At 41.3% G+C, this 15,475-nt stretch overlaps 2 protein-coding genes and 1 non-coding gene across 13 annotated transcripts in view; all 3 read left to right on the plus strand.

The window, feature by feature from the left end:
* Positions 1-12,051, plus strand: part of Fnbp4 (formin binding protein 4) — a 31,320-nt gene extending 19,269 nt beyond the window's left edge. Inside the window, exons 13-17 of the mRNA XM_031370902.1 lie at positions 6,691-7,007; positions 7,118-7,262; positions 8,201-8,553; positions 10,491-10,648; positions 11,081-12,051. Of these exons, the coding sequence (XP_031226762.1) occupies positions 6,691-7,007; positions 7,118-7,262; positions 8,201-8,553; positions 10,491-10,648; positions 11,081-11,171 (1,064 nt within the window). The 3' untranslated portion in view covers positions 11,172-12,051. The remainder of the gene's footprint in view (positions 1-6,690; positions 7,008-7,117; positions 7,263-8,200; positions 8,554-10,490; positions 10,649-11,080) is intronic.
* Positions 8,964-9,070, plus strand: LOC116092642. Its single transcript, XR_004119384.1, has one exon. It is a non-coding gene; the product is annotated as a U6 spliceosomal RNA (small nuclear RNA).
* Positions 12,052-14,255: 2,204 nt separating the features above from the next.
* The window catches only part of Agbl2 (ATP/GTP binding protein like 2), a 40,435-nt gene continuing 39,215 nt past the window's right edge, over positions 14,256-15,475 (plus strand). For 3 of the 11 annotated variants that reach the window (XM_031370909.1, XM_031370914.1, XM_031370915.1), the window contains exons 1-3: positions 14,261-14,349; positions 14,687-14,885; positions 15,056-15,176. In XM_031370909.1, the coding sequence (XP_031226769.1) occupies positions 15,141-15,176 (36 nt within the window). In that variant the 5' untranslated portion in view covers positions 14,261-14,349; positions 14,687-14,885; positions 15,056-15,140. Of the gene's footprint in view, positions 14,350-14,388; positions 14,886-15,055; positions 15,177-15,475 lie in introns of those variants that run through there. The other 8 variants (XM_031370903.1, XM_031370906.1, XM_031370916.1 and 5 more) reach the window with 6 other exon arrangements.

A 15,475-nucleotide genomic window follows, 5' to 3' on the forward strand; every position in this document is an offset into this window, starting at 1 on the left:
TTTTAAGTTTGTCAGTGGTATTTTAGATAGTCTGATTAGAAATGGGTAAAACTTCCCATTTAAGATGGTCCTAGAGGAATTGTAGTGGTTTTGTGATTTTTTTTTTTCCTCTGTCTGTGAATGCCCAAGCAGAAACCTACCAGTTTCTCACTCCTCTGAAGCCAGACACATTTTTTGAAAGGCTCTCTCACTAAGACCTGAAATTGCTTGATGAGGTCAGGTTTACTGATCTGGACTTGATCCACCTTCTGTGTTTAAATTAATACTGCTGGGATTCCGAGCCACACCACACAAGGGTCTCACTGTGTCAGTGGTCTGGTACTTGCTATGTAGACCCGGCTGTCCTCAAACTCAGGACTCATCTGCTCTGCCTCCCGAGTGAGGGTAGACTGCAGCCACAACTAGATCTTCTGTTTGTTTGTAAAACATGATTGGTATGGATTGATCTTAGATGTCATGTTTGCACCATCTACATTGTGTGTGCCTGGTGCTCAGCACCTCAAAGGCCAGAAGAGCAAGTCAGACTTCCTCACAATCACAGGTGATTGTGAGGTGTGGAGTGGGTGCCACAACTCATCTGGAGAAGTGTCCAGGGATATTAGCTATCTCTCCAGGGTGCCTCGCCCCTCGTTGAAATAAGTAAATGGGCTCCTTAGTCTATCCTGAGATCTAGTCAGCTGTTCAAAAGACTCACAGACTTTGACAATTTATAAAAGAAAATACATTTTTTGCCAAGTCTTTTTTCTCTGCTTTCCTTCTTACCTCCCTCTCTTCCTTCGTTCCTGTTTTTAGTGGTACTGGGAAGTAAACTCAGGATTAGCACATATTCCTACCACTACTTGGGTTGTTTTTGATAAGATACCACTCTGTAACCCAGATTTTGGCCTTAAACAAGAGATCTTCCTGTCTGGGCCTCCTGTGATTATGTCTGATGTTGCCAGGAGACTTGTGGCAAGACCCTGTCTCCCACACACCTCCCAAAAAAGACTGTTAGCTATTTGTTAAAGTGACATTTGAAGGCAAGAAGATTATTGGAATACACACACACACTCACACACTCACACACTCACTCACACTTATTATTTCAGTGAAATGACTGAGGTACTGCCATTCTGTCCCAACTGTATTCTGTGCCTGCTTAACCACTACTCAGGCTTCCATGCCCAGCACCACATTCACCTTGCTAACACTTCTGGGGCTGTCCATGATCTTGGCCATGGTTCAGACATACCATTGCAGTGGCTGGAAGATGCTGTGAGCCTTGCAAAGAAAGCAGATGGTACTAGGTTTTATTCTAAGTCATTCACTAATGTAACTTCCTGGAGCATGTGTATAATTTGTGACTTTATTGTTAAAAATGCCATACCCCTTTTGATCAAGGACACTTTCCAGAGGTGCAGGCTAATCATGGTCTGTCCACTACAAAAGGACTCAAAACTTCTAATTGACTTAATCAGCATGGTGGTCACATAGATCATTTTATCAGCACGTAAGAGACTGAGGCAAGAAGATTTCAAATTTGAGGAGAGCCTGGTGGAACACCACCTTACCCCCCACCCCACATACACACACACAGATTTCCAGTACACACAAAAAAGTGCTTTGTTTCTCGCTCCTGTCAAAAAGTTTGTAATCATGTCCCAAATGATTTGTTAACATCATTAAGTAGCCTAGATATAATACCAATTCAACTAAAATTAAAATCCACAGTTTATAATGGTAATTTTAGAGTATAGCAAAAGGAAGGAGTTTTACTCTATCTCATTTCAGAACTTGACTTTTGCAGTGAGTGACAATATTTCTAATAACAGGTTAGAGCTTCTTTGTTTATTTAGTAGATAATGAACTGAGGCTTGACTTTGGTGATTCTATTCCTGACTACTCCACTGTCTTAGCTTTTTGAGACAGACCCCAGACTCTTCTCAAACTTCCTACACAGACAAGAAAAGTGTGACTTTGAACTCATGCTCCTTCTACCTCTACCCCTTAGGTGCCGAGATTGCAGGTATACACCACCAACTGGGATTCTCGCCTACAGTGTCTTGTTTTTATATATCCTTTAGTTGATACTGTACAATTAACAGTGTTCTATTTGTTTGTTTAATGCTTTAATGTCAAGCATTAAGTTGTTTTATCCTATTGATGGATGACACAGTTGGTGCTGTATGGTAAAAGGTAAACCTTGAGCCGTTCTTACCTGAAAACAATTCTTTACAATAAAAGTTGAAATTAGAAGGAAACCATTGATAAAACTGACTTTTACATTCCTGATGAACTTATTAGTCTAAATAAAATCCAATCTTATATCAAGGCCAAAAGGATTTAAAACCAATAGTGTTCCCTTCTAAAGTTATAAAGATGATAATATATTAATATGTTCATCTTTTTGTTGGCAAAGCAATGATTAAAACTGTCCTTTTTTTCCCTTTGGAGGTTGGGGTGGGTTGGAGACGGGGTTTCACTGTGTAGCTCTGGCTGTTCTGAAACTCAGTATGTAGGCCAACCAGAGAGATCTACTGCCTCTGCCTCCCAAGTGCTGGGATTAAAGGCATAAGTCACCATACCTGGCCTTAAGACTGTATTTTATAAAAAGAAAAATGAGAGAGCTATCAAAATGGCTCAGTGGATAAAAGTGCTTGCTGCCAAACCATCAGATCTGAGTTCAGGACCCCAAGCTGCAAGGAGAGAACCAAATTTTTCAATAATACACACACACACACACACACACATAAAATGTAATTTTTTTAAAAGAAAACTTGGGAGTCCAGAGGTAATAGTATATGCTTAGCATTTGTGAAGTTCCATAAGGAATCAAATAAGTTAAGGTTTGTTTGTTGTTGTGTGGGTTTTTTTTTTTTTTTTTTTTTTTGGTTTTTCAAGACAGTTTCTCTGTGTAGCCCTGGCTGTCCTGGGACTCACTCTGTAGACCAGACTGGCCTCAAACTCAGAAATCCTCCTGCCTCTACCTCCCAAGTGCTGAGATTAAAGGCGCACACCACCACTGTCTGACATCAAATAAGTTACTTTTACTTCTCATTCAATGTTCAGTATATAATAGAGCATCATGTCTGAAGGTGAGGTGATATTTCTTCATTGTGAGTAAAGTATGACTGCCTATTAATTAAGATACTGAGGGGGAGCTGGGCAGTGGTGGCAAACTCCTTTAATCCCAGTGCTCAGGAGGCAGAAGTAGGTAGATCTCTGAGTTCAAGGCTAGGTTGATCTACAGAGTGAGTTCCAGGATAGCTAGGTATCCACAGAGAAACCTTGACTCAAAAAAAAAAAAATACTTACGGAGAAAAAGTTTTGAACTTAGAATTTCTCACAATATCTTTAAGCTTAATTTAGTTCTAATTTTAGAACATAACAAAAGCTGTTGGTAATTACTTTAATCATCCTGTTGGATCTCAGAATTAAATGTTCATGTAAATATGAAAAACAATAACCGGATTAGATTTATAAACAAGTAGTAACATGGTTGCAATAGACATCTGTGGTGCTTATTTTTTTGTTGTTGTTTTTAAAGATTCATTTATATGAATACACTGTCACTGTCTTGACACACCAGAAGAGGGGGCATCGGATCCCATTACAGAGGGTTGTCAGCCACCATGTGGTTGCTGGGAATTGAACTCAGGACCTCTAGAGGAGCAAGCAGCCAGTGCTCATAACCTCTGAGCCATCTCTCCAGCCCAAGTTTGGTTATTTTTATTTATACGTCTCTGTGCCTGTGGGGGCCAGAAGAAGGTCTTGAATCACTTGAAACCTTAGAGTTACAAGCATCCGAGAGCCACCTGATGTGGGTGCTGGCATCTAAGTAAGCCCTGGTCCTCGGGATAGAACAGCAAAACAGTTTATCTATGGTGCCAACCATCCCTCCAGACCCATTGCTTTTGGCTTTTTGAAATAGAATCCCATTGTGCATTTTAGGCTAGCTTAGACTCAGCTTACCAGGTGTTAGAATTATTGGCTTGTGCTACCATGCCAGCTAAAGCAGCTTTAACTTTTTTGTGCTTAAGCTAAAGACAAAATTATTGCAGGGTGGTAGTGTCAACATCCCTTTAATCTAGACACTTGGGAGGAAGAGGCAGGAGGATCTCTGAGTTCCAGGACAACCTTGTCTACAGAGTGAGTTCCAGGGTGGCTACACAGAGAAACCCTGTCTCAAAAAAAAAAAAATGAAGAAGAAAAAGAAAAAGAACCGTCAGTGTTGTCTGAGACACAGCTTTTATGTTTGAGTAAATTTAGGAGCTTGAGATTCAAGTTATTATATTTGTTACTAAATTGTGTGTGTGTGTGTGTGTGTGTGTGTGTGTGTGTGTGTTTGATTTGTCTTGTCTTTGTTTTTGTTTTTTTGGACACAGGATCTAATGGTTCCCAGGCTGGCCTGAAACTTGTTCTGTAGCTAAGGATGACTCTGAAGTCACAATCCTCCTCTTCCACCTCCTAAGTACTGGACTGGGTCACAGGTGTATGTTTCTGTGCCTGGTTTTATGCAGTGGGATGGAACATAGGCAAGCATACTACCAACTGAGCAGCATCCACAGCCCTTTCATCAAATGTAGTTTAATTGAATAGCACTTAAGGTTTAGACGTTGGTTGCTTTTGCTGGGTCACAGACCACTTTATTAACCCTGGCCTGCTGTGGTCCCTTGCATTTATTTGATATGCAGCATGTCACTGTCATAGATGCATACCTGAAGACAAAACTGCCTGTGTCATCAAGGCTGATGCAGTTCAATCTCCATGTAGTATAGCTAATATAGTAGAAGAAAGTTTAGTTTTTAATTTAATAATCTTTAGTGTTTAGTGCTTTACTTTATTGCCTTGTTCTGTTGAAATCTTGATGTACTGTTTCAAAATACAGGATTTATAGTTATATGCATACTACTTAGTAAAATTAGTATTTTCTAAAATGTTACTGTCTGAAAGTTGGTACATAACTATATTCATATTACTTGATGCTAATACAAGAAAAAATGTTAACAAAAAAAGAAAAAACTCATAATAGTTCTTTTAGCTGAAAACTGCATTCATGTTTTCTGGTGAATCTTTTTTTTAGTATCCTTCAGCAAAAAGGAATATCTCAGTAATTACAAAAATAGTGTGAATCATCAATATTTTTATACAATTTTTTTATGCCTATCTGCTCCATTCACAAAGCCACTCTAAAAAGTGAGTACTTATGGCTAATTAGGCTTTACCTCACCCACTGTCAGTATGAATGACCTTCACCCTGATCTGAAGTCTTCCATAATGGAGCTCTTATTTAATTCAGTTTTGAGAATAAATTTTGACAGGTTGTTACATCTGTGTAGCAGCAGTGAGATTTTAGATTTTAAAGGTCTTAAGCTTCTACATCTCCAAGTATTCTTAGTTGTCTAGAAAGCAGTAGGCCAAGAATCAGGCCTGATCTCTCACCCCTGGCCTGGTCTGATAGCTCTGTTAGCCTAAGATTGATGAGCTCTTACCTGGGTTTCATTACCTCTAAAATGAGGAAGTTGAATTAGATGACTTCTCATGTTTCTTCTACTCCTAAATTCTATGATTTTTAGGGAGAAAATTCCCTCAACATTCCTGGGATATATATCTAATAGCCCCATATATTGTGAAACCTCCCTATTGACGATAAAGAGGGATGGGGAAGGCTACAAGTAAGTATATCCTCCTGTTTTCTCTGATCTTTGCAAAGCTTTATCCAGCAGTGAAACTGCAGCGTTCACTCATAGTGTTTGTGAAATTTGAGAAAATTTAACAGTTTTCCAAGCTAAAGCAACAGCAGTTTCAAATCTTCTGTATCTCTGAACACTTGAAAATCTGCTATCATTTACTTTGACATTTTGTCCTAAATTTCCTTTCATTCATCATTGCAGAAATGAGATTCTCCTTCCCTTTCTGTTGGTATGATTAGGCACGTGCAATCTGCACATGTGAAAGAATGGGGGTTCACAGTTGCATCTTGCAAATGAATTTTTAAAACTAGTAATCCAGGTTACTAAAATAGGTGGAATTTCTTTGTTGTTTTGAATGGGTTTTTACTGTGGCATCCCTCTTAACTAGCCTACTGAGAAACAACAATAATAATAAAACAGAATAAGTATTACAGATATACAATTCACTTATTTCATTTTTGAAACAAAAAGATTCTCCAGAGAATTTTTGCCATCTTATATGTTGAATTACATGTTTGAAAAAAAAATTCTAGGGGCTGAACTTGGTAAGACCATATACTACTTTAACCAATCACATTAGGCAGCTCACACTTGCCTGTTAACTCCAGCCCCAAGGGGTCCAATGATTTAATGCCCTCTTCTGGTCTTTAAGGGCACCTGTACACATAGGCACATACTTCACACACACACACACACACAGAAGATCAATTTCCAAATTACAGATTTGGATGGCTGAGTTTCTCATTGTTAAATTTTTTTTATAACTCTGGATCTAAAGAATACAGCTAGTATTTCAGAGTCAACCTTTCCGTAGAAGAAAATTTTGAGTTGAGTTGCCCAGTGGTTCGGTGACATCAGTGGCTTGCAATGAGTCAAATTTTGATTATGGGAGAGCTAGCTAGTTGTCTTAGGTTGGTACAGATATCTGTTCTACTGGTCAGGTGAACTTTCAGATGAATATTAGCTTTGAAGGATTTGTCTTGAGTTTTTTTCCTCCTGACTACTGTTTGTTTTCCAGGTTCTCTTTGTAAGGAATCATTTTCTGGTCAAGTCTCTTCATCACTTATGCCACTTACTCCATTCTGGACCCTCCTCCAGTCAAATGTACCTGTGCTTCAACCTCCATTACCTCTGGAAATGCCACCACCTCCACCTCCACCCCCGGAATCCCCACCTCCTCCTCCACCCCCTCCTCCTCCACCTCCTCCATTAGAAGATGGGGAGATTCAGGAGGTAGAAATGGAGGATGAGGGAAGTGAGGAGCCTCCTGCCCCCGGAACAGAGGAGGATACTCCTTTGAAACCTTCAACACAGACCACAGTTGTAACCAGCCAGGTAATGATGCCTTTGGCACTCAGAGTGGTCATGGGGACTGGACAGTAATTGGCATGCTTTACTTCAAAAGAATTTATTTTGTAGTGCTAACTAGAATGTTTTTGTTTCAGAGTTCAGTTGATTCTACTGCTTCTAGTCCTCCATCCACTAAAGCAGTAAAGAGAAAGGCTCCAGAAATTAGTACTGCTGTAGTTCAGAGATCAGCTACTATTGGTAGTTCTCCAGTTCTCTATAGCCAGTCAGCTATAGCTGCAGGTAAGCGTCACGATTAAAGCGGGTTTTTCTCAATTTATCATTTGTTTTCAGCATTAGATACTCTGAGTTGAAAAGTTATAAGGCTTTTGATTGAAAATACTACTTATAGGGCTGGAGAGATGGCTCAGCAGGCAAGAGCGTCGAGTGTTCTTTCAAATGTCCTGGGTTCAAATCCCAGCAACCACATGGTGGCTCACTACCATCTGTAATGAGATCTGATTCCCTCTTCTGGGGTGTCTAAAGACAGCTGCAGGGTACTTATATATAATAAATAAATAAATAAATAAATAAATAAATAAATCTTTAAAAAAAAAAAGAAAAAGAAAACAAAATACTACTTATAAGGCTGGAGAGATGGCTCAGTGGTTAAGAGCATTGGCTGCTCTTCCAGAGGTCCTGAGTTCAATTCCCAGCAACCACACGGTAGTTCGCAACCATCTGTAATGGGCTTTGATGCCCTCTTCTGGTGTGTCTGAAAAAAGCCACAGTATACTCACATGCATAAAGTAAATCTTAAAAATACTTATATTTCTCCTATTTACTAAAAACTATCCTTAAACATTTGTCATGTATCCTTATTTTTGCAAGGTTTTCTTTCTGTTTTGGGTTTTGTTACCATTTTCTGTTTTTATTTTTTGTTTTTTGAAACAGGGTTTCTCTGGTAACAGCCTTGGTTAACCTGGAGTGGCTTTGTAGACCAGGATGGCCTCAGACTCACAGAGATCCACCTGCCTCTACATTTCTAGTACTAGACTAAGAAATACACGTATACCCTACCCAGTTATAAAATTTAATGTTTTGTTGCTAGCAAATACACCATATTTTTAAGGGAAAAAGTATATTGAAATCATTTTGTGACTTAACTCCCAGTTTCTTTCTCCTTCTCTCTTGTTATAGTATATCCTTTTTATAGTTTCATTTTATGTTTCCTGTGTTAGGTCACCAAACAGTGGGGATGGCACACCAAGCTGTTGGGATGGCACACCAAGCGGTATCTGTTAGCCATGCGGCAGCAGGAATGGGTCATCAGGGCAGAGGGATGAGCCTGCAGTCAAATTACCTTGGACTAGCAGCGGCACCTGCACTTATGAGTTATGCTGAATGTTCTGTCCCAATTGGAGTGACTGCTTCATCACTGCAGCCAGCTCAGGTTCGAGGAACTGTGGCAGTGCCTGCTGTTGTAGAACCACCTCCACCTCCACCTCCTCCCCCTACACCTACACCACCCCCGCCACCACCAGCTCCCAAAGGGCCACCACCAGAGAAGATGAGAAAAGGGAAGAGAGATAAGGTGAGTCTTCGGTTAAAAAAATGTTTAAGGTGATGACACTCACATAGCAAAATTCTTTTTTAAGAAATAAATTGCCGCCGGGCGGTGGTGGCGCATGCCTTTAATCCCATTACTTGGGAGGCAGAGGCAGGCAGATTCCTGAGTTCGAGGCCAGCCTGGTCTACAGAGTAAGTTCCAGGACAGTCAGGACCACACAGAGAAACCCTGTCTCAAAAAACCAAAAAAAAAAAAAAAAGAAGAAGAAAAGAAAGAAATTGCCAGGCAGTAGTGGCATATGCCTTTAATTCCAGTACTTGGAAGGCAGAAACAGGTGGATTTCTGTGAGTTTGAGGCCAGCTTAGGCTACATAGTAAGTTCCAGGAGAGCCAGAGCTACATAGTAAGACCCTGTCTTTTAAAAAGAAAAAAAAGGTGCTCGCTTTGGCAGCACATACCCTAAAATTGGAACGATACAGAGAAGATTAGCATGGCCTCTGCTCAAGGATGACACGCAAATTTGTGAAGCATTCCATATTTAAAAAAAAAAGAAAAGAAAAGAAAAAAAGGCTGGGCAGTGGAGGCATACGCCTTTAATCCCAGCACTTGGGAAGCAGAGGCAGACAGATTTCTGAGTTCCAGGACAGCCAGGGCTACACAGAGAAACCCTATCTCAAAAAACCAAAAAAGGAAAAAAAAAGACTTTTATATATGTGTTTTGCATACATGTATATCTGTGTACCACCTGTGATCCTGGTACCCCTGGAGCTCAGAGACAGGGTAGTAGATCCTAGAACCGAGGTCATTTGTGGATTCAATCCAAGTCCTCTAGAAATGCAACCAGTGTTAACTGCTGAGCTGGGCCTCCACCCTCCTTCCCCAATTAGTCATTTTTAAGCACTTCTTTAAAAATAATATGTCAAGTAAATAGACTAATGGATAAAAGAATAATTTTTCTATTTATGTGTATGTATATGTGCCTGTGTACATACAGGTACTTGTAGAGACCAGAGAGAACATGAGAGTCTATAGGACTTGAGTACCCCTGATGTGAGTGCTTGGAACCAAACTTAGTTCCTTTGCAAAGAACAGGAAGTGCTCTTAACCACTGAGCCATCTCTCGGCCCCCATTATGAAGCCTTGTACATGTATTAATACATAATGTGTTTTGAGCATGCCCACATACACTTACTACTTTTTTTCTTCTCCCACAAATCCCCATAAACACATGGCATTCTACCTTTATGTCTTTTGGGTTTTTTTTTCTTTTTTTTTTTCCAGACAGGGTTTCTCTGTGTAACCTTGGCTGTCCTGGAACTCACTCTGTAGACCAGGCTCAGAAATCCGCCTGCCTCAGCCTCCCAGGTGCTGGGACTAAAGGCGTGCGCCACCACCGCCCGGCATGTCTTTTGTTTTCAAGACAGGGTTTCTTTGAGTAGTCTTGGCTGTCCTGGATCTAACTCTGTAAACTGGGTTAGCCACAAACTCAGAAATCTGTCTCCTTCTGCTACTTGAGTACTAGGATTAAAGACATGCACTACCATGACTAGTTCTATATCATGACAGTGAGTTTTATAGTTTAAAGGGGCATGAGCACTATACCACCAAAAATAATGTCTCTCCTTCCTCCATCAACTATTAACATTTAAATTCTCAGGAAAGAATGGGGCCCCATGAACTCCTGCCCCCTTCATGACAGGCCCTGTCTTGTGTAGGCAATACACCTACTGTGAGTTTAAGAGCACCAGTCATGTCATACCAGAAATAAACATTTTACACCACCTGCACACAAACCACTTAACATTCTTTCCACCATTTCCATGATACTTCTGAGTCTTGGTGTTTCAGGTTGCATCCTGTATCATCTTTATTCCTTGGATTCAGGGGACATCTTAGTCTCCACTGTAAAAATCTATTTCCTTGTTCAGTATTGCATTTCACTAATCTACCACTTTGTTTTAGGCAAAGAAAAGTAAAACCAAAATGCCATCTTTGGTAAAGAAATGGCAGAGTATCCAGCGGGAGTTAGATGAAGAAGATAATTCAAGTTCCAGTGAAGAGGACCGGGAATCGACGGCACAGAAGCGAATTGAGGAGTGGAAACAGCAGCAGTTGGTGAGGTAAGGGGTGCTGCCACAGATGTGGGCAGAGCCTCGTGCTCTTAGTCTTAAAGTTACAGTCCTTCATGAAGAATGAATATACACGCTACTTGGCTGAGAAACTTGAAATATTTTCCTGAATGGGCATGAGATCCAATTTTCAGTTTCAATTAGAGTTTGTTTTGTTTTGTTTTGTTTTTTAAAGATTTATTTATTATATGTAAGTACACTGTAGTTGTCTTCAGACACACCAGAAGAGGGCATCAGATCTCATTACAGATGGTTGTGAGCCACCATGTGGTTACTGGGATTTGAACTCAAGACCTTCAGAAGAGCAGTCAGTGCTCTTAACCTCTGAGCCATCTCTCCAGCCCTCAATTAGAGTTTTTAATTTCTAAAAAAAGTTCGATTCTCTTTCTTTCCAATGAAATAACATGCAAATTGTTTTCACAGTGGCCTGGCAGAAAGAAATGCTAATTTTGAAGCCCTTCCTGAAGACTGGCGAGCAAGACTGAAGAGAAGGAAAATGGCCCCCAGCACATAGTTTTAATTTTGTTTTGTTTTATGTTCAGTCTTAACCAGATTTAAACTGTTGTCAAATGAACTGTAAAATGTTATGAGGAAGAACATACGCATTTCCTGGGCAAGGGCGTGTGCATACAAAGTTGTCCATTTATGAAATGTAGTTTTTCTGTTTGCTGGAATAAGGTGATTAGAATTGCTTTGACCTGGCTGTCTTTATTCTCACACTGGCAAACTTAGCATGTTAGATATGAGTCAAACATGTGAGTCATGGGCATGAAACCTCTGTATAGGACTTGCTGGCAAACGTGAAGGGCTTTCCTGCCCAGTAGAGGCTTGTTTAGTTCCGAGTGTGGCACTCTCCCTCCCTTCTACTCCAGAACAAGTGCAATTAAGGCAGCTCTGTGTCCTACCTTGCATTACCATCAGGATCTCTTTCTGACCTCCTCCTCAAGTCTGCTGCCCCTGAAGTGTTGGTCCCTGCCGATGGCCACTGAGAGTAGTAGTACTTCTCTGAAATCTAGAACACTGGCTTTGCAGCAGGTGTGGCATGTTTACACACAGGCAGGAGCAGCAGCAGCAGGTGTTTAGATCCTTGGTTTTGAGAAATCCCCCCCCTAAGGATGTGGCAAGAAGTATAATAAGCCAGTCTGTGTATTGTCTTCATCGTCTTACCTACTTCAGAAATATACCTTCTTTCTATGTGTGGATATGTTCTCCATAAGATTCCAGTATTTAAGAAACAGTTCACTGTTGTGTACTTTCTATTGTATCACAATCAGGAAAGGTCACTTTAAACTGAAGAAAAAAGCAAATTGTGTCTTAAAGCTGTTTGTATTTCTCCAGTTTCTGACATTGTAAATTTGTATATATGCACCAATAAAGCTTTTTTATACTTCTGATTGGTTATCCTTTTGCTCTTCTAAGCATGTTACCCACAGTTCTATAACTTAGTTTCTGTCCATTCTTAGTTGATCAGACTTAGTACAGAGCATACACTGACACTTGAACATCAGGAAAGCAGCATCTCGGGGATATAGGAAGACAGACAAGGTTTAAGAAACACATACACGGGTGTTTCCGTAAGATGGTGCCATTTTCTGGAGCTTGTATCCTGTTAATATAGCTGATATTTGACCTACTTAAGTCCTAGGAACAATGTAATATGGGGGGAGGTGCTTTATAGCTTTTTATTAAATAGTACAAAGCCGATTATGGAAAGTAATAGATAATTATGGTTATATTCACAATAGTTAACCAAAGATAAAGTTTGGATTTTATTCTAGATGCAGTTCAATTTTACTTGTATTATAGTGTACTAGATTTTATTTATTATGCACTAATGTTGGGATGCCCGTTTTGTACATAAAATTGTTTTGTAATTTGCATAGAGTAAATTTCTACAAATAAAGATTATCAACTAGCTATTAAAGCTTTTGTCTTAATTAGCAGTTTTCCAGGCTGGTAGGAGCTGCTAGAGAGCGCCAGCCTCCTTATTGTCCTATGCAGATGAGCACATAGGGAGTCAGATGGACCAGCTTTTGGGTGGTTTGACTGATTTGCCACCTAAGTAGTTTTTTAGTGAAGAAGACTTTTTTTTTTCCAGTAAAGCTAGAAGGGTAGAGAATAAAGAGTATCTGATAATAGTGTAGTTGGGAGGAGGACATTCTAGTCTGGGAATCTGGCCTGTCTCAACAGTTTAATTGTGAGATTGTGACCCCAGCTTTTATGAGTCGATTCACTTTTTTTTGTTAAAGATTTATTTACTATATGTAAGTACACTAAAGATTTATTTATTATATGTAAGTACACTGTAGCTGTCTTCAGACACCCTAGAAGAGGGCATCAGATCTCATTACAGATGGTTGTAAGCCACCATGTGGTTGCTGGGATTTGAACTGGGGACCTTCAGAAGAGCAGCTGGTGCTCTTAACTGAGCCATCTCTCCAGCCCTAAAGTTTTATGTATATAGATGTTTTGTCTGCATGTACATCTGCACACCAGAAGAGGGATCCCATAGGACTGTAGTTGTGAGCCACCATGTGGATGCTAGGATTTAAAATCAGGAAGTTCAGCCAGTACACTTTACCATCTCTTCAGCCCTGAGGAGATTTACCCTGAAAATCTTTACTTTTAGACAATAGGGCCATTTGGTCGATGGAGACACACAAGTCCTTGAACAACTCTCAAAAAGTAACAGTGGTGCTCAGCTCTTAAAGCTCTTCCAGATCATCCAAGTTTGGTTTCCAGCACCCACATCTGGTCGCTTGTAATTCCCCTCTAGGGAGACCTCTGACCTCAGCAGACACCTGCACTCAAAAGCTCATATATTAAAACAATTTTTAAAAATAAAGGCTGGCTAGATAGTCTAGCAGGTTTGTGTTTGCCTGGCACTTGAGTTAGTCCCTGAAACTCATGCAAAGGTGGAAGGAAAGAACTGACTCCACAAAGTGTTTAACTTACACATGTTCGCACGCTAATCCTGCACATGCAAACCATAATATGAAGAGTCCAGGGGAGGCGGCTGGTGAGATGGTTCAGGAGTTAAAAGCACTTGCTCTTTTAGAGCAGCACCCACTTAACAATTCAAACAGCTCACAACTGCAGGTAAATAGTTCCCTGGGGATCTGAAGCCTGGCCTCCGCGCGAACGAATGAACACACACACACACACACATTTTTTTTAAATTTAAAATTTAAAAATTAAAATAACTTCTATCTTAAACCAAATCAAGAAAAGGGAGGGGAGGGGAGGAGAATAGTTTGAGTTTGTCAAAAGGAGAAGAAAGGAGATAAACTAGAATAAGCCTGATTCCTTCTCTCTAGGACTGTCGTCGTGTTCTCCGAGTGTATCTACGTATCTCTTTTCTCTTTTTTAATAACGCTTAGTAGTTTGCTACAGCTCTAACCCTCACCAGCCCTCAAAAGAATAGAAGCTTCAGCCCTTCGAACGAAGTTAATTCCCTACAACTACAGAAACCAAAAAAAAATGAAGGCTTCCGGCACTGTGCTCATCAGTTCCCAGACTGAGTCTGTAAAGTTTGAGATGAAGTTTGAATGAGTCAACCGTTGGAGTGTGAAACACAAGTTGCCTGACATCCCGGGGCTCGCAGCTTACAGATGAGGGCGGGGTCCTGCCCTCCTTCCGCTTCTGGCTCCCGGTTGCTAGGCTCCCAGAGTCCTCGCAGAAAACTCCAGCAGGTGAGCTGAGAGACTGGGCCTGCTAAGGAATGCCCTAGCTGTCAGGGGACAAGCAGGGGATCCCAGGCAGGAAGGGAGTGAGGAGGGCAGTGGGAAGGCGAGGAGCTTTGGGGCGAACAGGACTCCGGGCTGGCCTCTGCAGAAAGAGTGAGCGGAGGGGTAGTGGAGGAGCTCCTGCTGCGTCTACCCGGCCTGGGGACCAACTAGGGGGAAGGGAAAGCTAGAGAGCGGTGTCACCCTGCAGGCTCCGGTGGAAATTTCTGCTCTGTCCTTCCTTGGGCTTGTCTCTGGGCAGTCCACACTCGGAGGCAGGGCGCTCAGAACTGAACGTTTCCAGGGCTCTCGCTTCGACCCTTGACCTTTCCTTTTCAACTGCTCTGAGGCGACTCTGCGCGTGCCCCCAACCCGGTTCCTTTCCCTTTTCTGTGGCGTCCTGGTGTTGGGCATCTGTTCTCAGCGTAAGCTAAGCATGGGGCCAGCGAGGCTCCTGATGAGTCTAGTGGACCAGGCGTGGGGACACCGCCCCAGCTCCTCAGGTGCGTGCTGGGAACCTCTGTCCTCTCCAAAAATTTTCCCCTCGAGTGGTTGTGTGTGTGAAAGGGCAGGACCTGCAGATTTGGGGTTCTTTATTGGCGGTAGTAGTTGGTTTGGTTTCTTTTCACTTTTCCTATGGGAATTTGTAGCTTCTGTGTGATCTGTTACACAGATTACAACCTGTTTGGAAATTAGGCAGATACTGCAGCTGGATGCGGTGCTACTAACTCGCCTACATCATACTATGCAGCAGTAACATGTTCCCGGCGTTGGAAACAGAGCTGAAGCAGGAGGTTGGTACACGCCCTTTCCAAGAACTTCACAGAAACCCAATCCAAGGTCAAAAGGTTGACTGTGATGGCATGCTGGTCCAGCCAGAGGTTCAGTTTGTAGTTGGCTTTTGGGGAGGAAGGATGGGCTCTGTAGCCCAGGTTGGCATGACTCACTCTGTTGCCCTTGAACTTGCTGTTCTCTTCCTCCCTCTGCTTCCCTGGAGCTGGGATTACTAGTGTTCACCACCAGACCTGTTGAAGATTATGATTCCCAAAATAGAATAAGTCAATATTTGCATGAATTTTGCTTGTTTTGTTGC

This window comes from Mastomys coucha, unplaced genomic scaffold, assembly GCF_008632895.1.
Source record: "Mastomys coucha isolate ucsf_1 unplaced genomic scaffold, UCSF_Mcou_1 pScaffold15, whole genome shotgun sequence".
NCBI lineage: Eukaryota > Metazoa > Chordata > Mammalia > Rodentia > Muridae > Mastomys > Mastomys coucha.